Source organism: Megalops cyprinoides, chromosome 23 (genome assembly GCF_013368585.1).
Source record: "Megalops cyprinoides isolate fMegCyp1 chromosome 23, fMegCyp1.pri, whole genome shotgun sequence".
NCBI classification, from domain to species: Eukaryota; Metazoa; Chordata; class Actinopteri; order Elopiformes; family Megalopidae; genus Megalops; species Megalops cyprinoides.
Genome location: NC_050605.1, coordinates 15,544,575 through 15,567,843, shown reverse-complemented (window position 1 = coordinate 15,567,843; position 23,269 = coordinate 15,544,575). Strand labels below are relative to the sequence as shown.

The 23,269-nt window shown below is 46.2% G+C and overlaps 1 protein-coding gene across 1 annotated transcript in view; it reads left to right on the top strand.

Annotated features, from left to right (window-relative positions):
• LOC118770240 (cadherin EGF LAG seven-pass G-type receptor 1-like) overlaps positions 1-23,269 on the top strand; it is an 84,022-nt gene that overhangs the window by 16,284 nt on the left and 44,469 nt on the right. Inside the window, exons 2-4 of the mRNA XM_036517792.1 lie at positions 17,308-17,946; positions 21,237-21,459; positions 22,774-22,889. Coding sequence (XP_036373685.1) covers positions 17,308-17,946; positions 21,237-21,459; positions 22,774-22,889 — 978 coding nt within the window. The remainder of the gene's footprint in view (positions 1-17,307; positions 17,947-21,236; positions 21,460-22,773; positions 22,890-23,269) is intronic.

Below are 23,269 nucleotides of genomic sequence, written 5' to 3'. Positions count from 1 at the left end.
GCCTCCCATACTTCAACCTCTTTCCATTACTGTGCCCCCCCACTACCCCCATTTGGAGAATTTCACTGTGTCTGCTCTGCTCACGGGAAATCCCTGGGGGCCACATGCCAGCTACTGTGGAGGGGAAAGATGACATCACTCAAAAGAGCGGTTTAGCCAGGGTGGGCAGGATATGAGAGGTGACGATTGACCTTCCGATGTCCAGAGGGGGGGAGGGAGGAGAGGAGATAGCCTTAAATAATCCCCTCATATCTCATAGCCTGACAGTAATAACTTCTTTAGACTGTATGTTGTTACTCACTGCACTCCAGCGTGATGTCCGTTCATTGACACCAGGTCTAATTTGCGGCTTTTTGTCATGCTTTTAAAAGTATCATTCAGTCATTGCTGTCCCAGAATGTCATAACAAAGTATACATATACAGCACTTAGGGATTCCTCAGGGTTTTTGTCCTTAAATGCAGGGACTTTCAAGTGTATGACATCATCACTGGGCTGTTTTTCACTGACTCTAACTGCAGAATTTCCTCTTTCCTCAAACTCTCTGTCTTTCCTTCCCTCCCTGTCTTAGTAACCCACAGAGGTGGCAGTGTGGGGTAGTGGTAACGAGCATGGCTCGTAACCAAAAGGCTGCTGATTCGATTCCCCGCAGGGGCGCTGCAGTTGTACCCTTGGGTCAGGTGCCTAACCCAGAATTGCCTCTGTAATTATCCAGCCTTATTAATATAATTAATTAATATGTAAAATTTTAACCTATTTAAGTCGCTGTGGATAAGAGCATTTGAATGACAGCAGTGTGATGTGATGTAGCAACTCCTCAATAGCAATGGTGTTTACACTGAAAGGTGCACTGTTTGCAGAGGGCCTTGTTCATAGGAAGGTATTGAAATGATGTACCGTTGCACTCCCTGTTCAGGCCTGTCACAGCTTTGAAGCTCATTCTCGTTTTCAAAACTTCATTTCCTGTCCAAATAAACCAGCGGCTCCAACACAGAATAACTGGCCTTTGTGTTCTACAAGGGTAAACATTGTTATTAAAAATGTGTTACCCGCCAGGAATAAAGGCTTAATTGGGAGTTGTGGGTTTGTCAGTGGAGAATTGGGGCTGTATCAGAACGTTGGTATGTATATGCTTTATCATGGCATGACTACGGTGTTGAATAGCAGGCACTGAAACTGATAAAGTGTAAATGGCGTATTATTACAGTGATGACAATACCGCGTGGGCATGCACTGCACTGGAATACCTTTGTGCTTATGTAACCCGAGCTCTGTCTGTTCTTCGCTCTCTCACACAGCAACATGTGTTGCTGTCCTTATTCCTCTACTGTTGAAAAATAGCCCCAGACAACCCCCCTCCTCACCCGCCACTGCCAGCATATTTCCCCGAATTTCACTGTCAGACCCCCTTCAGATTTTTACTGCAGAACACCCCACTGAGCCCGTTCTGACCCGTTCGTCTAGTGAGCAATGAGCCCTCTGATCCGGTGCCAGGTGGGTGATCTGGGTAACCTGGCTCACCGCCTCTGATTGGAGGAGAATTATTTGCCCGACGCTGAGAGGGTGACTTCGAGGCTAGGCCGCGCCGGGGCGGACCGGGGCCCGGAGAAGGCGTGGGCATTCGCGGGCCATCGCCATGGCGACGTGGAGCGTTCTGAGCCCCCGGGAAAAACCTTTTAAACCCGGCGAGCGGGGCCCGCATTGTCCCCCCTGCGGATTTCTGTCACCGTCGCACAAAGCGTCTGCGGAGGGCCGATTATGTGCCGGAGCGAGGGGGGCGGAGGGAGGGAGAAGGGGAGCCCCCTGAAAGCGAGCTCTTTCCCCTGTGTCAAGCACCGCCGGGCTCGGCTCAGACACGGATCAGCAAACCGCCCGGCAGACTGGGCCAGGCACTGAAGAGCCTGCGAAGGAGGGGACGGGGCTCAAAGACTCAGCCTTGGGAGGATGAATGCAGGAGTATTGTCTCGGTGTCCTCTATAACACAGAAGGCCTGGAGTCAAACACTGTCCACTCAACTGTGACTGCACTGGGCCTCAGCTTCCTCTTCACACTGGATGCACCTTTAGAGGGATCCATAAACACCTTTTATAATGTTTTAAAAAAACGTTATACAAACATTTTTTGACTTGTTTCATTGATTTGGAACTATGATTTACTGAAACATTTTGTAATTCTATGATTTCTGAACAATTCCAACGATGTGTAGGCTGCAGTGTGATATCTGTACATCTGTCTGTCTGTCTCTCTGTCTTTGTCACTCTCTCTCCCTCTTTCTTTTTTCTCTCACTTTCTTTCTCTCTCTCTCTGTGTCTCCATGATGCTCCATTGAGACAGTGTTGGGTTGCAGCCTTTGTTACCCCTGGTAACAGATAAACAGAGGGCTTAGTTACCAGCCCCCAAATGATTGGTTCTTTTCAATGGCAAAAATAGGTTGCCAGGGGAACAGTAGAACTTGTGTAAATTTGAAAAAGGGAGCCAGGCGTCGCATGGGGATGTGGGGGTATTTTCACAGTGATTCCAAATACACATGCAGAGAGGGCAACACCCCCTAGTCCCCCAACAAAGCAGTAACCCCTCAAATTCCTCTCCCTAAACTTCACAGCATACAGGAACAATAGCACATGCCTGCAAGACATCCCATTCAGAGTCACTTCTGATTGGCTGAAGTTATAGAGGCTTTACATTTTGGACTCTGTTCGCTTAGTAAGCCATTAGCTGTGCAGTATTCAGGCCTCCCAGCTGGTTTCTGTTTTGGAGCAGGCCTGCATGATGCAGAAACTGACTAGCCCTGTCTCAGTATCCATCAGAAACAGGCCTGTCTGATGCTGAAATGGACTAGCCTAGCCTCAGTATCTGGCAGAAACAGCCCTGCATGCTGTAGAAACTGACTAGCCTAGCCTCAGTAGCCAGCAAGCAAGGTGTGGTCACATGCCTCCCGTTCTGGAGTTAATGACAACTGTCTCTCTATAGACACAAAATGACTGAAATGCAGACAAATACCTGTTTTAATGAAGTGGTATGTCGCTGTTTCCCTGCTTTTTTAGCCCTGTTAAGCATTCCTGCATTTTTCTTTACTGTGGACCAAACGGTCTCTGTGCAGGCTGATATAATATCTGCATATCTTGTCTGGCCGACTATTGAAACTTGGTCATACAGCACTTCTAATATTGTTGACTCCTCATCTGGCTTTTTGCTTGTGTTGTACACTGCCTCACTTAGATGTCACTTTGGATAAAAGCGTCTGCCAAATGAATAAATGTAAATGTAAATGTAGAAATGGCAGATTGCTTATTTTACCGAGCATTGTAAAATGGAGGGAGGTAATGAAAACTCCATTAATAGACAGTTGTAGTGAATTGAATTTACACTACCCCTTTATACAGCTGTGTTTTTGCCGTATGTCAGGTACAATAAGATAACAGTGTCCTTTTCAGTGTTGAACTTACATTCTTCTGCCTGATCTGGTCGTGATTTAGTTACAGTCCTAACTCTGTTATTGCAGTTCGCACCTCAGAACTCCTGTTCCTCATCCTTACCATGTCCTTAAAAGGAATCCTTCGGGTCGGAAGTTTTTTCAAATGCCTGCAGAGCGCTAGCCTCACCCGGAGTTCCCCTGGTTTGAATTATTGATGTCTTAATTGGGGTTTTTTTTTGGCACTGTCCCCCTGCTCCCGCTGTACCTGCTCTCCCGCGCGGCTTTGCGTGGAGGGCCGTAAACCCAAATGCCGCGGTAGCAGGAATCTGCCTCACGCTGTTCGGCCTGCGTGTCTTTATTGCCCCGGCGAGATCAGAACAAAGCGGCGTCCACAACGACGAGGGCCCGGGAGGGCGAGAAGTGGATTAAACGAGGCCAGGTGCTCCTCATTTCCCCTCCCGTTTTCGCCCTGTTCCCTGATGCCCACTCAAGGAGGTGGAAGGATGGGGGTGCGCGGTCATCATTCCTGGGCGCTTTCGCAGGCCTACAGCACAGCGTGGACACTTTTTATTACAGAGGACTTTCATTAATGAACCTCAATGAGGGAACATTTACTGCCTTTTATGGGCTTCCTGTGGAGAGGTCTGAGCCAGTCCCTGGCTGAGAAAATTTTATTAATGAGACCAAAGGAGGAATGCGGACAATGCAGTGATGATTAGAACAAAACGGATAGGAGGAAAGCGGTAGGGGAAACTGGGCTTGTCACCAGATGGATGTGGTTTCAAATCCGTGGAGGAACGCTACAGTCGCGTCCTAGATCAATGTGGCTAACCTGAATACATTCAGTGGTTGTCCAGTTGTATAAATGGGTCCCAGGTAAAATGAAAGCCATGTGAGTGTAGCATAGTGTTAAGGAGCAGAATTCATAACTGAAAGGTTGCTGGTTCAAGTCCCCGCCGGGGCACTGCTGCTGTACCCTTGGGAAAGGTCCTTACCCCAGAATTGTCTCAGTGAAATATCGACTTGTGTAAATGGATAACATTGTAGAAATTGTAACCAATGTAAGTTGGCTACAATTGCTACAAATGCTTTAGACTGGAGTCAGCAAAATTGGTTAAATATTATGATTCGTAAGCCTTTTAAGATTGCAGAATATAAAGAGTTTTGGACCTTTGTTAGAATTCACATTAACAAACTTCTTCTTGTGGAAATAATTTAAGTGTGTTTTTTTAAAGTAAAATAAAGAATTACTGCTGAGTGACTGCAAACGAGTCTGGCCCATTGAGTTCCTTTGAAGTGGGAATGTGAAAGTCAGGAATATGTAGACTTTAATGATGCCCCTCCCACTTTTCCCCAGGGCACTCCAGAGCGCTGGTGCATTCTGGTGATGGATGAGGTGACATACAAGAATTGCATTACTTAACAACACCCCCCCACAACCCCCGCATCCATCCGGAGCTCTTATCACTGTTAGAGGAGGAGGGGAGATAACAGCAATTCCAGTAACGTTTAAAACCCCTGATCCCCAGGTTGGGATGTTCCCCTTCTCCGGGGGCATCAACAAAGGGAACAGTAAATCACAGCCTTGGAGCTGCTCTTTTTTTTTTGCCTGGGAGGACACCTCCATTCCACAGACATCTGAGCAAATGCGCGCGGCAGCGAACACCTCCGTCAGTTACCGGCAAGTACCATCCTGGCTTCGCGCATCTCCACGGCAAGATACCTGATGGCATGGCAGTGTAGCATAGCAGTAAGGAGAAGGGCCCATAACCGAAACGTTGCTGGTTTGATTCCCTCCTAGGGCACTGCTGCTGGGCAGGGTACCTAACCCACAATGGCCTCAGTAATTATCTAGCTGTTTAAAAGGGTAATAGGTAATAACTGTAACCCATGTAAGTTGCTCTGGATAAGAGCATCTATTAAATGACAATAATATAGTGTAATGTAATTTAATGAAAGCAAGAGTGAAACCCAGAATCTGCCAGCTCTGTCTTGCGAGCATTGCTGTGGTATGGTATAGAGCCCAAAATGGGACAACAGAAATAAGTGGGGGAAAAATGTGGTGAAAGGGCAGTTTATGACCATGAGGGATTTGACTGATAGTTTGCAAGGGCTCTTCATGATGTCATCGAAAGTATCACTTCTAAGAAAGGTATCTATCTCCAGTGAAGGTGGTCGTGTCTCATATCATTGTAAATGTATCATGTCTACACTGAAATGCGATGAAATAGCAGCCATATAGATGACCTCTCCCATTCCAAAGAAATTCCTCCTGTTGATGTACAGACACCTGCCCTCCTAGCGTAGAGACAAAAAAAACAGATTCACCTTTGATGGAGAGAGTGGAGCTAATATTGAGATTATGATAGCACTCGACCCGGCTCCACCCGGGGTCGGCATGCCTTGCCCGCCTGGTTACCTGAAATCAAAGCCAACAGCACCGGCACGCTCTCCCCGACACCTGGTTGCCACCGGTTGCCTCAACCCTTGCCTCTGAAAGCGAGAGTGAACAAAGGAATGCCTTCATCTGTGTCCTGGGGGAGCCAAACTCCTGTCAAGGGCGCTGCTCAGGGCTGCCGACGGACAGGCTGACAGACAGAAACGCCTGGCAGGAGCAATGCCTCACTTATGAAATCCCCTCACACTCCTTTAATGTGAATGAGAGCTTGCAGAGGGCTGGGTTATTACTGGAGATTTGGCTGAGCCAATGTAGCTGAACTGCGGTCAGGTGGTGTTTTGCTCTCCAGTGCTGTCAGACAGGACACTGCCAAGACAGAGAGCATATGTTCTCCAGAATGGGTCAAGGTGGAAGAGGCATGCAGTTACTCAATGAGAGGAGAGATCCTTCCTGTCTTTACTGGAGTATGCCCACATGTGTCCAACCTTTAGCAGGATGTCTTAGATGTTCAGGGGCAGTGTGACATAGGGGTCATCCAACCGGGCTAGTAATGAATAAGTTGCTTGTTTTTTTTTTTTATCAGGTGTTTCCATTGTACTCTTCAGCGGGATACTTAACATGAATTGCTTTTGTAACCAAAGGGGTGATGCTGTTTTGGGTAACACGAAAAGAGAATGAAAATCGATTTTTCTAGAATAAATGGTCAGGAGTTAGGCTGTTGTTGTCCACTAATATACGAGTGAGCGCATGAGTGGAAAGGTTTTGTGAGTTTGTCTTTGTGAGGCAGTAGCAGTAATTTCAATGTGTAAATTGTTCTGTGGTAGTTTTTCAACCTGCATTATTAATCTGTAAAGTGCTGTTTGATATAGGATGGACAGGCGATCTTTTGTGTGGAAAGCCTTGAGTCACCAGTGGTTTGAGTTATGCGTGTTGCTCTCTTCAAGCTGTGTATGAGGGCCTTGATCGTAATCACACCATTTCTCAAAGTGTATTAGTCAGCGTCTATCTGCTCAGCTGTGCTCTGTTAAAGTCATTGTTAAAGACATGCTCCAGCTAGAGGAAGTATAGTATTCTTCTCTTTAACCTGAAGGAATAGTTTTGACAGGGATGACTGAGGAAGTACTGTTTGTTTACATGTTTTGGCTTTATTTTGATTAGATTTGGCACTTTCTAGCCTTTTTTTGTGTTGGTTGTTATGTCGTCGTCTGAGTTTATCGCCTAAGGCCGTGAAGGACTGTATTGTTTGATCTGATCCTGAACATACTTTTGTGCCATCTCATATGTACTGGCGATATCAGTCCTTGCTTTTTTCATACAGGGTGTATATCAATACATCCCACTACTGGGAAGCCTTGGTGGTTTTGTTTATTGTATTTTGTGCTTATCCGTTTGAATTGAAACTAGGTCTGAACAGTGAGGCGTTTATCAGGTCTTATGCTTCCTTTTCCTAGCTGACTGAAAACCAACTGTTGAAGGAGGTATTTTTACCTGAGCGATAGGTTTTGTCTTGTCGGAAGGGCACAGAGTCCAGAGCTGTTCAGGCAGACGGACCCTTGTGCAGCCTCTGTCCTCTATGGAAAGTCACTGAAGTTGAATTTGATCCAGTACCGCTGGAGCATGGGAAATTCGCTCTCCCCTTTCGTTCTTCCTTTCTGGCTTTATGCGGTCAGAGAGCAGTGCAGCGTGCTGACCGGTCCCGGTCGCCGTGGCGCTCTTTGTGCCCCAGCGAGCTCTGGCCGCACGCCAGGGAGCAGCCAACAAGAGATTATTTAGGTCAGCCATTGGTAGCGCGGTTGCCGTGGCCACTGCTCTCTAAAGACCGTCCGTCTTTGGCACAGACAGGAGCGTTGAGGGTGGTTGACTTGCTGATCTGTTCTTAACCACCCCCCTCCAACCATACCCACTCTCTCAGAAAGGGAAGGGGGGGGGGGGTCCACTGTGGCAGACACCTGGACAAGCTGACCTTTGATGCCCGTACTGACAGGAAGTACAGTAAAGAGCTGTAATTGGATTAACTTCAACTGCAAGAGGTAGGGTTCAATCTAGAATTGAACTGTTAAGTGAATTTGAGCTGTGAAAATCAATTACTAATGTGTCCTTCATTCCTCTTGCTTTATGACCAAGTATGTTTGCTGAGAAATCCTGTGATATAAACTATCGCAGCTGTGGTTTCTTGGCTGTGGTGTGACAGTGCAACTGGCTGTGTTGGATTGATTTGGGTGGAAACTCTGCCAACATGAACTGAGCCTTAAAGCCCTTCGAGATAAAGATCCCATGACACCCTACCTCACTCCAGCTAATTTAATAGACAATGAACCTGACACTGCCTTTTTTTTTTGTTACATCACTTAATTCAATAGACCACAAAATCCAGTTCTAGCCCCTATCATTTGAACCCTTTGCTGGAACAATGCAATGACCACAGCTTGTCTCTGTGTTATGTGACATCTCCTGTTCAGCTCGCTCAGTTTGCTAAACATGGCTGTTTCACATCTTCACAGACAATAGTCCGGAGCATAGCGAAATAACCACAGACAGCCTAAAAAGCCCTCAGACTGTTATTCCCATCAGCTGAGACTATTCAAGCCTCTTTCTCTGTGACAGGGCCTCTTTTCTTCTTCCCCTTGCTAAAAGAGGACACGGGTGTTTGGGGATTGACGCTGCCAGCCTTTCTTTTGTGGAAGCGGTCCAGCAGGCGCAGAGAGGAATGTAATTGAGTTTATTGTCTCCTAATTGCGTTCGAAGGCACGGCGAGGAGCGTGGCGAATGTGGCGGGGGCTTCGGGTTACCGTCTTTACCTCGTTTCAGAGCTGTGGGGATCCACAGGGGACCTGCTGATTTGAGGGTTCTGATGACAGATAAGTGAGATTGACTGCGGCCTGTCAGACACGTCCGACTCATCTTTAACCAGTAAGCTTCCATGTTCGGACTGAGGGAGTGTCAGTGCAGACTGTTTCAGACTGTAAAAGCCATGGGAGTGTGCTGGCCCCATGCTGAAAAGCCAGGTGTACCTCATGACACCTTGTCAGAGGATGAAAATCCATTTTGCCTGCCAGTGTTGGGACACTTTTCATACCAACTCACAGCATTCAGAAGTAAAAGCTGTTTCAGGTGGAAAGGGCTATTTGGTGTACCTGATGTTTCCTATCAGCAATGCCAACATGCAAATTCACTGACATGTATTAACTGTAGAAGAGCAGGGATGGTACAAGGTCATGTGACTGTACATCATCCACCTTTTCCTGTGCAGATGCACAAGCTGAAACCTGGCTAGCACTAGCAGCTAAAGCTAACTGATCTGCTACAGTGCAACAGTACAGTGCTCCTTTATATTACCCACAACCAGAGCTGTTGCTCATCTCTTTGCACCACATGCAGACATCTGCCTGGACCTAGATGCATCTCAAGGCTGATGTTCTCCTGCAAAAAAATAAGCAGGCTCATATAGACACATATAGAATGGGAAAATATAACAGGAGAGCTGCTTGGCTCTGCAATAATTTGGAACTGGAAAAATGGTTAAACAATGAGTGGAACTTTGCAACAGCATCTTATACTTAATGAAACTGTAAAAGGTAACAGAAACCACATTAGATCCTGAACTGATTGAGCCAGCCGGGTTTTAGACCTACAGTGAAAAAATCAGTTATAGTTATTGGTTATGGTTCAGCATTCATGCATTCATTCACTGGGCTTATGAATTTACCTGAAAAAATAAAGGGGACAGCATTAAATAGTTCAGTGTACCCTATAGCTATAGTGAAACTGCTTCATGCCCTTGTTCACTTCTCTCGGCTCATTTTCTCTCTCTGTCTTTCTGCCCCTCTTTGCATCCTATCTCTCTATCTGATGATTTATCTCCCGGCCTCTCTGTGCGATGATCACATTCCTGGTGCATTCGGCATCAGTCCTGGATTTGGCTGCAGAGTCTTTATCTCGGATGGATTAGTTGTCCTGTGCGGCTGGCGCTGGCTTTGATCTGAGGCGGGAGATGGGCATGAATGCCGAGAATAAAGATGTCTGTGAAACGAGTTCGGATTTCGCTGAGTGGTTCCAGATACGTCGTAAAGCCTGTTGCCTGCACGCTGTTCACAGCAGGGAAAGTGTATGTGAGCGAGGGAGAAAAGGTTCACCAAGAGGCTGTGTATGTGCTGTGACTGTAATGAATTTGCTTGCGGTGTCATTGAGATTTAATCCCATTAACTCCACTTACGGCTCTCCTTTCCATCTGAGCAATTTTCTCTGTACATCTGATGAAATAGTGTATATGTGTCTGGTAATTCAATCCGTGACATGCATGTCCTGTTAGAATCATAAGCAGCATTTTAAAAGCTCTTTGTTTGAGCAGAGCTGCTGTCCTTTGCTTGTTTTATTGATTGTTCATGGATTGCTCCTGCCGGCTGATTCCCTCATGGGTTAAAATGTGTGGCATCAGGTTTTATGCCCACAGTGAAACAAACCCAACTAGTGAAGTGAAGTAGGTGCTTTTACACACGGATGATGGAAGATTGGATTAGCAGATATGGACTAAAACAACACAGAAGTATATGGCGTTCCAGCAGGTTCTGTATCAGTTGTGTAGTAAGCCTAAGTCCTCATCAGATCTGTGTTCCACCAACTCAATTTGCCTCTCAAGGGATCCTTCCCTTAACTTGTATTGTTCTTTCAGACATTCTTTTTCTGGTTTCCTCCCCTCACACACACACACACACCTCTTTTAATCATTGATGTGGCGGTATGCTTTTATGTGAAGATCCACTAAACGATGATGAGTTTCCCACGAAAGTGGGTGTATATTCGGTCTTGTGTGGCTCAATGAGTCCTCAATCAAACCTATCCTCCTCCTTGTTTAATGTCACAGCCTAGCTGGTACAAATCCTCTTCAACTTTCAACAAAAGAACTGTCTTCCTTGCCGCCTTTTACAGTGGCAATTATAGTCCTAATTGTAGGACTTTTGATATTATTACAGTAGAACTGTTTTTGATTTATGATGCAGGCTATTAGTTACAGCTGCTATAGAACTGTCAACAGTGCAGCAATACTGTACTTGTTTTATGTAGCATTGTGGCAATTACAGATGTTGTGTAACTCTCTGCAGTGTTACAGTAAAACTACCCACGGTTACAGTGTAAGAATAATTTCTGATCACGTCATTCATGCATGTAGAGACAGATGTGCCCTTCTCATTTTTATCTGCAGCGATTAGCCCCAACAGCTTAAATTTCAGAGTTTCCCCTGATTGCTTGCAGCCAGTCGGATCTCAAGCGCTCCGTCAGTGCTTGTCTCTCGGGGGAATCCGTTGCTTCACTCTGACTGACACAGTTCAAATCTCAGATGCGATCTGTCTGATTACCGAGCCCAGACCTGTAAGTTTAACACATGTTAATGACAGATGCACAGAAAGGGGTGAACAGTAAGCCTTTCCCAGAAGCGGTGCTTAAACATAATGTCATGTTAATGGTCTGGCTGCTCCCAAGAGGAATGCCACACTCTATTCATTGTGTCACAAAACCTTGGTTCCTTGTCCGGTCTGGGGAGTCGTTTGTCTTACTCATTTAACTGCTGTTGTTTTTTTTGCATTTTCTATTTCCGTGGGCCAATTTCTCAGTCTAATTTCTACTTGGCTATTGTCCCTCTTTCCAAGCAAAAAAAGAAGAAAAAATCCCATTATTGGTATGATTATAAAATGATTTCCTCTGCCAAAGCATACAGGATGTTTCTGAGCGTGTCTGCCTGTTGCTGATATGCGATCCTCGGCTGATGTTGGCGCGCAGTGAGAGAGAGACGCTCTATCTTATTGGACAGAGTTCAGTACGGCTTGTGAGTTATAACTGATAATTAATCTGTCAAAATGTTATTTTAATGGAGCATTTGTGGAAAATATCTGGAGTAGCCCCACTGAAACCTCTGTTTCAGATTGATCATTTCTTCTGCGTTACTGGAATATTTCAGATAAATGTGAAGCAGTTAACTGGCTATGATTATTCAGCAGAGGAGCATATTTGAGTTTGGAGAGTAGGATTAATATTTGAATCCTATTTTTGATGTGCACTGCTTTGCTAATGGATTCCAGCCTGCTTTGTGGGAGTAACTGAACCAAATGTGAACGCTATAAATAACAGTTCTGTCTGCAATCTGAGGCATGAAGTCTATCCGCCTTTTTTTATTGGCAGCTATTTATTTATTATGATTATTATTATCAGTAAGATGGCTCCCACAGTCGAATATTTTCAACTTTGGGTTGTCGTTTTGATGTGTTATTTTTTGTCTGCTTTGTATTTTTTATTGTTGTGCACTGTGCCCTGGATTAAGGTAACAAGACATTATAATAATGGCAATAAAGCTGCCAGGTTCCATTCAGTGGTCTTTAAAACTTAAAATGTTGTCTTTGTTGAATTTCTAAAATAGTCCATCATAGAGAATCTCCATGAGATGAAGCCTTTGCCTTGCAGAGACTAACAGTGCGTGTTGGTTAATATGTGAAGGCATCACATGGTTCTTAAACACCAGAGAAAGCGGGCTGGTTCATTCCTTCAGGTGAGGGGAAGGAGTGTCCTTTGTTTGTCTCTGTACTCTCATTGGCTGGCAAAGAGAGACCTTTAAACCTTTGTTGTGATTCAAAGATTTGAATCGTCAGTTGAAAGAAAGGGGATAGGCTGGCTTAGTATCTCAGAGCTTGGATTTTCAGCTTGAGGCTATGTTTCTCTTCATGCTGTTTTCTGTGGATTTCATTTCAACTTCTTTAGAAAACTAAAAAAATTGAATAAAGCTGGTTTGATATTACATCTATTTATATTTTATTTTTCATTGTCATCATGAAATGGTTTTGTCTATATGTAATAAAAGCTCGGTATATGTTTTTACTGAGGTGGACCAGTGGAAAAAGAAGGCCGAGATAAAATATAACTGAAAAAACAAAGCAAAGTTATTTTGGGGGGAATGGTGGAAGGGAAGGTTATTTTATAGAGGAATTGCCCGTTGTGTACTGGAGATAGCGATGACGTGACAGCAGTTGGGCACTCCCCCCTGCTGTGAGACAGATTTACGAGGGGTGCATGTCTGCTAGCCTGAGGTTCTCCCAGGGGGCTCTGCTTGCACCCTGTCCGACTTTGTCCAAATTCCGAAACGCTGTCTCGGAATGCTCAGAGCCAGAAGTGTCGGTTTCATCTGAACATTGGGGAGATACTGCTGTGACCGCTCACAAAAATTCTCACAACATGGTGTCCCCCCATACCCAAACCTATGCCTATGTCAAAAGCAGGCTTGGGAAGTGTTACATGTGCACTAGACCATAGGCTAAATGATGTTATGTTCTATAGTGATAGTAGGAATGGATACATCTGAATCAGAGTAATTCAGTTTAGAGCACCGTGGCAGTGACAGTGCTTTTCGTATCTGCCCTGGTAAATGGCTATGTACCACATGCGGGTATGTTTCAGGCAGCAGGTGCTCCATGCGCTCAGTCAGTGGGGTGGGCTGCGGAGGGTGTCAGCTGTGACCGGACAGGTTTGTGGCAGCAGCATGTCCCCTGTTGTGTGCGTTGAGGGCGGGGGTGTTTGTGCACCCTGTCCCACTTTGTCAGGGGTACAGTGAGGGGGCGGCAGATTTGCGAGGGGAACCTGTGACCTGCATAGGATGAGGGTCTGTGGCCACCCTGACCTCCTCTGTCTGGAGCGGAGGGGTTTTGGCAGCTGGTGGATGAGGAAGGGGGGGGTGGGGGGGGGATCAGGATTTGGGGAGACTGGGTGCAAGCTCTGGCCATCCTGTCACCTGGTCACAAGGGAAGTGGGTGCAGACGACATACGGGCCAGGGTGGTCCTGTCACTCGCTCCGACAGCTGAGGGTGGCTGTGGAATCTCGTCTGCCCCAGGCAGGATGTTAAACTAACAGAGCAGTCGTTGGGATGTGTCTCCCTGACTCATAGCCGTTAAAGCCCGAGCCGAAAGACAAGCAGATTAATCACGTCCTGAGGCATGGCAAATACACAAGAATGATCTGTGACTATTAATGATTAATACTCATTAAAAAAAGACCTAGTTATCAAGGCCGTGTTTGCTGTCCAAACTTTCAATAAAACACTTAATATGTGTTTTATTGCCCTTAACATGTTTTATGATGTAATATTAATTTTCTGGTCTGTTGACTGTAACATTGCTTTATCTGTGTGATTAAGATTTAATCGGTTTTTGTAAACGTTCTTAATTTTACCTTGAGGGCATTTTTGCATGCTCTCAAAAGAAAAAAAAATCCACTCGTTGTAACTTGTGGTCCATGCAGTTCAGTAAATAAGCAGTTGCCGTTTCCCCAGCCCGGTCCTGTTGCGGTCGCAATATCCACTATGTGGGAGTTAATCTTTCTTACAGGGCATGCTGGCTGATGATTAGCATGTTCGGCTTGACCGCAGACTGTTTATTTGACGGACTGCCTACCTCAGAATAACCGGCAGGCATCTAAATATAGTGCCAGGGTGCGTGGGCTGGAATGTCCCTAGAAAGAGAAAACGGCCAGGACTACTGTGACAGCAGCATCATGTAAAGGCTTTCTCTTTCCACATAAACACGTTGTTTTAAAGCTGACCCTGCACGCTTCGAGGTTACACAAGAGAAGCGATGTGCTGGCACTGAAAGGCGGGTGGGCCTTGCTGACGTTTTTAGCTGCACATTGCTCCGGACGAGTCACAAGGACCCTCCACACGCAGCGTGATTGGAGTCAGATGGTCTTTCTCAGCCACTGAATCGCCACCATTGAGTACAGTTTGAGTTTGATGAACAGGTGGGGCCTGGGGGGAGGCGGTGAGCTGTGTTCTCTCCCAGATCTGTCTGAACCAACTCCAAACCCTGGGTAATACTTGCAATGGCAAACCACTGTACCGGGATACTGTTTTCATAAGCGTAGTGCCAACGGATATTCCCACCAGCTACCTAGAGATCTGGTTGCGTGTGACATTTGGCTGTTTATTTCGAGTGCTTTGGGGGTGAGCTCAGCCTTGGTGTGGGAGGTGTCTGTGTGAGAGCGTGTGTGCATGTGTATGTGAGTGCATGTGCTACGCTCTTTAGGGCTAACAGTATCAGCTGACTGACCTGGATTGACATGCGGGCTAGCAGAGCTTTGTGCAGAATCAGGGCGAGGAGTTTTAGGAGGCTGGAGGCAGGGTGATAAGGGTGGTTTGAGGAAAGGCTGGTTTGAGGAGCTCGAGGAGGTTGGTGTGAAAGGGGCAGATAGCTGCGCCTTTCCGTCTTGCAGCTCAGGGATTGGCACAATGAAAGCAGTCACTGTCAGTCAGTCCTAACCGTTAAAAAGGGAATCAATCATTCACTGAAAACACGCACGTTTTCACGCTTGCTCTCAGAAGCGCGGCCAACTTCATGAAACAGTTGAACATATAGATGAAGACAAATGACCGCTGTGTTGTTCTAGCTATGTGTGCTTTACCACGCAAAAACTAGGTAGATATGATAGATCAGTTTTTATATATTTTGTACAGTACATGTAAATGTATTTCTTCTAGATCAACAATGGAAAATGTTGAGAAATGAGTATGAGAAATGTTTTAAAATAGAAACCGAAAGGCATTTGTTAAAACCTGTGTTTGTTCAGCAGATCTGGGCCTTTTGTATTGACCTCAGCTGGTATAGATTGCTGCCTGTTCTGTGCAGTGTGTGCAACTCTGAGGACGTGAGAGGTTTGTGTTGTGTCTACAGCTGTGCGTCCTGCTGGGTTTGGCACTGTGTGAGAGGGATGGTGATGCAGAGTGATATCTCTGTCGTCTTTCCTCGCGAATTATAACATGCTGCGAAGGAACTTGTGGAATGGAACTTGTGGAACTTGTGGAGCTTTCAGCGATTTGGATTCGCTCGGCAGCGAGGCTGTACTGAGTGAAATCACCCGGACCGTGCCTGACCCAACCAGCCATTTCACCTATATGTGCCACCGGTGGGACCGTGTCGCTTGGCCAGTATGAGGGCTGACACAGTTACACTTAAGGCAGGAGGGAAGGTTTCAGTAGCAATATCAGGACTCACTGCAGCAAGTGTATTTTAAATCATCACTTTACCTTATCTGTTTTCTTAGCACACACTGTAGTCCAGGGAGTCTTGCATAGCCTGTGCTTACATCCCTTAACACAGCTGGATGCGGTCAGCTCCTTATTATCCAGGCTAACGGAGGCGAGCTGCGGCACAGATAAATCAACAAATAACATTTACCGTTCATGAGTTCTTACTTAGTTACAGATGGCTAGCTAGCTTTGAAGAACTTATGTGAAACATAAGTGTGTAACCAAAAGAAGCATGACCATGTCTTTAAAGGTATTATTTACACTGTTCGGGTCATGTAATATGTACTTATTTTCTTTAGTCTGTGTGAGGAGTGACTATGCCTTTTAAGATGATTATGACAGAAGTATGTTTGTTGTATTGTAAATTTACAATTCTTTCTAGCAGAGGTAAATTCTACTCTTTTTTATGATTGAGGTATTGTTTAGTAATTCAATTTGTAATTGTACTGAGCATAATCATTTTTCATTTTAATTATGAGAGATGTATCTGTAGAGTATTGCACTCCCTCTCTCTCAGAACATGGACCCAAAAGTAGCAGAGGACATAAAAGTTTTAACAGCAGAAAAAACCAACAGCAAGGAAAATTTGTGTCTTCATCTTGTCAGGACTGAGTCAAGGGCGAAATTCCTTCCTGTAAAATATTTGTTCAGTTTTGTAATATGGAGCTCAGATGGAATGAAACCCCTCCTGGCCTTAGGACTGTAGTTAAGTTCCCTCGTCTTGATTTAACACAGCACTGTAACACTGGATCGCAAAAGGGTTGTGATTTAAGGCCTCAACGTAAAAAACAAAACACAAAATATTTGTAGAGTCAGAACAACACGTGTTGCGTATTTCACCTCCTAGACCAGCATAATATTTGTCAGGAAGTCACAGTTTAACTTATGCGGGCACTACAAATGTTCTCACTTCGGCAGGAAATATTTCTGCTTGTAGGTCTTTATTGTAGGAATGTGGATATTGTCCAAGACACTGCTGTAATGCAAGGAGTTTATTTTATTTAGATGAAGGAAATGGACTTGTGCCTGGGCTCCAATTGATACCATCACTGCCCAGACAAAGGCAGTCCAAAGATTGCAGTCAATTTTTCTGTTCAGAAGTTGCCATCAGCGGGAATTGCCATCAGTAGGAATACATGTAGAATTGCGAGGTATTTCAGATTCTGTGTTCTAATGTACTTGGCTTCCGTTGCTTAGGTTGCACAAGTCAACATATCGTAGGGTTTGAATGGTGTTATGTTCACACTCACTGGTCTGGGAGTGTTGTTAGCCAGTTTATGACATTGAGTGTGTCGGTCTGTAAAGGTAAAGTAATGGCTGACGGTGTGAATTTTTCCTGTATGAATGTGTCTGATGGGTCAGTACGGCTGTATGTGGTGATGGCTGCCTAGGTCCTCTATACTGTGTTGTTGAGTAGCTGTGTTGTGTGTGTTACAGATGGCCTGCACCGTGTCTCGGCCCTGTGTACCCTGCGCGTCACCATCATCACCGACGACATGCTGACCAACAGCATCACGGTGCGGCTGGAGAACATGTCCCAGGAGCGCTTCCTGTCCCCGCTGCTGTCCCTCTTCGTGGAGGGCGTGGCCACCGTCCTCTCCACCAGCCGCGACGGCGTCTTCGTCTTCAACATCCAGAACGACACCGACGTCCACGGCAGCATCCTGAACGTGACGTTCTCGGCGCTGCTGCCCGGCGCGCCGGCCGGCCGCTACTTCCCCTCGGAGGAGCTGCAGGAGCAGATCTACCTGAACCGCACGCTGCTGACGCTGATCTCCACGCAGCGCGTGCTGCCCTTCGACGACAACATCTGCCTGCGCGAGCCCTGCGAGAACTACATGAAGTGCGTGTCCGTGCTCAAGTTCGACAGCTCGGCGCCCTTCATCGCCTCCGACACCGTGCTGTTCCGGCCCATACACCCCGTCAACGGCCTGCGCTGCCGCTGCCCGCCGGGCTTCACCGGCGACTACTGCGAGACCGAGATCGACCTGTGCTACTCCGGGCCCTGCCGGAACAACGGGAGGTGCCGCAGCCGGGAGGGAGGATACACCTGCGAGTGCCTGGAGGACTTCACCGGTGAGTCCTGTCTCCCTCCATTTGCCTCTCTGTGTTTCTCCCTGTCTCTAGCTCTCTTTCTCTCCCTCTCTGTCTGTCACTCTCATCTTTCTCCTCCCTTTTTGTCTGCTTCTCTCCCTCTCTGTCTCTCTCTCTTTCTTCCTCTCTCTAGCTCTCTTTCTGTCTGTCTGACTCTGTCTGTTGTCTTTCTCCTTCTTTTTTGTCTGCCTCTCTCCCTCTCTGTCTCCCTCTGTGTTTCTTCCTCTGACTGTCTGCCTCTCCTTCTTAGTCACTCACATTCCCTGGCTCTCTCATTCAGTGAGGGACTGATTGAAGCTGAGTAGCTGTGTGTGAGAATGTGAATAGCTGTGTGTGAGAATGTGAATAGCTGTGTGTGAGAATGTGAATGGGGGGAGCGGGGCATAGTGGCTAATAAATGGGACGTGTCACCAGAAGGCTGCGGGTTCCATTTCCAAATGAGGCACTGCCATTAGACGCTACTGAGCACAGTACTTCACTGTAGTGCTTCAGTAAATATCTAGCTGCATGAATCGGTATGTAAGTTACATAAGTCATAATGAATAAGGGCATCTGCTTAGCACCCAGTCAAAGGAAATATTCTGTTCATGTGGATGCAGACATGAGCTGTGAATGTTGACCACTGAACTGATAGGAGGAATATATTGATTGTACAGAACATGAACATTCTGACAGGGGCAAGAATGTGGTACATCTGGAAGGGCTTGGTGATAACATTAATTCAGCCTCCTGATGCATCATGGGAAGTTATGCTGATGAGGGCTGCAGGAAGTCTAGTTTCAGGGTCCTGTGGACAGCAGGTGGAGCGATGGGATAAACCTCCTTCGGATCTTTCATCTGCTGTCCGAGCTCCTCCGTCCCCACCAGGAGCCCTAATTCCCCTGAGAGAGCCCCCCAGCCTGCCCCTCTACTTCCTTCACAGGGGCAATTACCTGCTAATCATCCCGGCCCGGAATGGGGGCCCGGCCTTTGAAGGTCACAGTTCAAGTCCAGGTAGTTTTTCGGTCATTAAGGGGCCGATGACAGCGGGTCCGACTGTGTTCTCCTTCGGTTTCTCACATTAGATGAAAAAGGATCCTTCTAATTCCCTCAGAAAGGGGATTATTTCGCCGACACTGGGGTCATTACCAGCGCTTGGAGCTGGCATTCCCTGTTCCACCACGCATACTTGCTCTCTGTCCAGATCTTGTCAGGATAATGGCCGACACAAAATCCTGTGCCAACTGGACGTCCGTGTGAGATAGTGGATCAGTGGCACCACAGAGACCTCCGGGCCTTGTTGATCTCTGTTAGAGCAAGACCCAGTCTCGGCCCGATCCATATTTACCGGAACCTGGTTCCTGATGGTCTGACAGATACCACTGTCTGGAGAGGGTCTGGCTGTTGGAAAGGAGCTATTGAAGCAAAGGGAAATATTAATCTGTCTCCTTGAGAGAGCTCCTTGTGTGAGGAAAAATCACAAATATGCCACTGCGGTCCCGTCTCGTCCGGCACAGATCCCAGTTCCCCACAAAGCTGTTTACTATCGAGTTTACGTGGGATCGTTACTGTAAGCACCAGAGCGAAAGCAGACGCAGAACATGGTCAGACTTTGGTGCAGCTTTTTTTGAGTCCTGTGTAGATAAGAGATTGTTAAACATTAACATCCTTGTTCAGGCTGTTGCTTAAAAACGCTGCATAGTGAAAACAAAGCCAGGTATCCCTGCAGAGCTGTCAGATATAGCGCTGAGTAGAACGCCGCCGTGTCCTGGACGTGTGAGTCATTGCTCAGTCTGCTGGGGAGACATTTGTGGTCCGCATTCTTTTCGTCTTTGTGGCCTGGCGCTCGTATCCGCCTGAAGAGCTGTGACTTGCTTGCAGTACATTTGATCTCACCTCTGATAGCTCGGCATAAAAACAATGAATCCCAGGAGGACTCTGGGATTGATCTGAATCTGCATTAGAAGTATGCATTAAGGGGAAGATGTGACTATAGTGACACTGATAGTGAATTAGACTCAGTGAATCCCAGGAGAACTCTGGGATTGATATAAATCTGTGTTAGTAGCATGCATAGGGGTGAAAGTAAATGTGGCTGTTGTGGTATTGATAGTGAAATATGATATGTGATATTTTGACTCACAAATATCCAGACTGGATGTAGAAAAAAATGTCCAGATAGTCATGCCTGAGGCTGTCATGCTTGCTGCCTCTGGAAGAGTGAAGGCAGGAACATGTTGCAGGTTTCTAAGTTTGTGTACAGTATACAGTCCAATGTTTTGTATGTTCTGTGATCTTTGTGTTACAGAGCCTTATTAGATACTGTAACCTGGTGCTGCTTATCAACCAGCACTGACAGGATGGCGGTTGCTCTCTTGTTTTTTTTTGTTTTTTTTTTGTCAGGTTGTCACGCCACCATGTGCCAGAATCCATTTATTCATGCGATATTCATGGCAACCCAAATGCTTAACCTCATTATTGCAGTGACTAATGATGTTTATTGGTTCCTTTCTAAAGAATAAACTTTTTTTTTTTTGAGCTAATGTGAGACTGCACAGGCAGGGTGGTCAGTGCTTAAATGGCACTAATTGCAGTGTATGTTAAAATGCTGTTGGTTATTTAACACGGTGCAGCTCTTGACTAATGGAGGGGACAGTACCAGGGCAACGGACCATGGCAGGCCTTTGGAGACCACCATGGTGACCTTGGGCTAGCGGGAGACAGACCCATTGTGTCTAGAGCTGTCTGATTTCACTGGGGAGCCAGGGGTCAGCCGGGGGGTGGCGGCTGAGCAGCCACAACATGGTTTGTTTTGACACACGAGGAAACAGAAGACACTGTCAGATTGAATTTACTCTGAGCAGAGATGGGTCTGTTTGGTGTGCATGCAGAATATGAGATTTGATTGAATTTTCATCAAGTAGTTGCACCCTCAGTGACCCCTGTTTCTGGTGTGAGGGCCTTATAGACAAACAGTTTTTAATTTTACTCAAGTTAGGTGAGTTTAAAACATAGGAAACAGGAAGACTCGAAGGCTCTGAACAACATATACAGTTAATAATAATAATAATAATAACAATAATAATATCAGGCATGGCTCTTTTCTGGAATCATGTACTATGGCAAAATACATTATAAAACGGTCACGTAAGATGTAAAAAGTAACATTGCAATCTGTCATGTCCTCTATTATGTCTTTTTCTTCTTGAGATGTGGGAGGAAAGACACTGGGTTTATGTGTTGATTGGGGCAGAGTGGATATCTCCCTCACCTGTGGCCTCCCCCCTCCCCAGGTGAACACTGTGAGGTGAACGCCCGCTCCGGGCGGTGTGTGCCCGGGGTGTGTAAGAACGGGGGCGAGTGTGTGAACCTGCTGGCGGGCGGGTTCATGTGCCACTGCCCGGCGGGAGAGTACGAGAAGCCCTACTGCGAGATGACCACCCGCAGCTTCCCCGGACAGTCCTTCGTCACCTTCAGAGGGCTGAGGCAGCGGTTCCACTTCACGGTGTCTTTCACGTGAGTACAGCATCTCTGTACCCCAATGTCAGTCCACAAGACTCTGCAGTCTGTGCCCCACTGTCTCTTTCATCTCAGTGTTGTTAGAGGATATTCACTCTGTACCTGAATGTCTGTAACCCTACATCTGACTGTACCCCTGTACCTCACTATACCTGTACTGGCCCAATGTACTGCACTGCCTCTGTGTGCCTGAACACCAACAGATCACCCTTTGTCTTAGAAATGTGACAGCTCTTTTACCAAACTGTTAATGACACGCTCCTCATGGGTCCCGTGTCTGTCACCAGGGCTTGATTGATTCTGTTTCCTGCATCAGTTTCCAGACTTGCAGACTTGCTCAACCCACCTTATTTCATACGTACTATTTCCTTAGCCATGAAAGAGCATGTAAATAAAGCTATGCTTGGATGCAGCCCCTCTCTAATAAACTGTAATTTGTGGAATGTGTGGTTACACTAATATAACAGTGTACAGTCAGCCTTTTCTAGTGGCCAGACATGTTGGAACACATCTTGATTGTACATCTGATTTCAGAAGAGTTGCTGAGAAGCTCTGTCACATGACCCTCTGGAGACTCTATGGATCCCAGCAGAAAAGGCATTTCACTGCTGAAATAATTCTTTAAATAAACCCAGCCTACACTTGAAACTTCAGTAAATATTGTATATAAATATAGATATTCAGTAATTCTGGATAAATACATTCCTACCGGAGCACACATGCCCAGCAGCAGGGCAAACAGGAAGTGATGTGCGGCGGCAGGAAGTGGTGTGTGGCTCAGGAGCATTATCAGTGTTTTGTTTTATTGGCTGTGGCTTCCTGCGGGATGCCCCTCGTGGCAGCTGCTTTCTGACTTTTGTCCCTTCATTCCCTCCTCCACTCTCGACACGGGATAGCTGAGACCTGTCACTGGCTGCAAACGTCTGAGTGTCTGTTTCCTGTCAGTGGATGAACAACCTCTCCATACTTTCTCCCTCACTCTCTGCTGCTCCAACCTAACCCCTCTCTCTTTACTTCTGATTCTTTGTCTCTCTCTCCTTTCCTATAGCATCAGGACTTTTCTCATTCCTTTTATCTTTACAGTCCTTCTATCTTTCAAAGACCTTGCTCTTTCATTTCTTGCTGTCTATCAGTATCAGTGTTCACAAAGGCCAACCCTAGTCTGTGTCTCTAGTACCTGGCCTGCCTGTGTGTCTTCTCCCACAATCCTGTGCAGTCATTGTCAATGACATCATCAACCCTGTTGAACCTGACTGTGTGCTTATACCCCCCGTGTGTGGTAGCATTGAAATAACCTTTACCTCTTTGTAGGTTCGCCACTCGGGAGAGGAATGCCCTGCTGCTGTATAACGGCAGATTTAATGAGAAACATGACTTCATTGCCCTGGAGATCATCGAGGAGCAGATCCTGCTCACCTTCTCAGCAGGTGAGAGTTTAGCCAGTGTCATTACCTTTGTCAGGTGGCTGGGTGGAGCAGAGATTGGAACTAGGCCTAAAGTCAGGAAGGCATAACTAAAAATGAATTAAACCAGAAAACCAATAACATCAATCAGTTAACAAGGCACAATAACCACTTGGTATGCCTGATTATTTCTGAAGTGCATTACCTCTTTATTTTCTGAATGTATTATTAGAATCTGTTAGAGCTCTCCCCTATATGCTGTTATCAATGCAATTCTTCACCCCACCCAAATGAGTATACAGAGTCATGAGAGTAAGTTCTCTATATGGACTGCAGTAATCTGGGGGGCCAGTGGGTGTTGCCCGGTCTCTGTTTTAAGAGGCAATATGACACACCCACGCTCC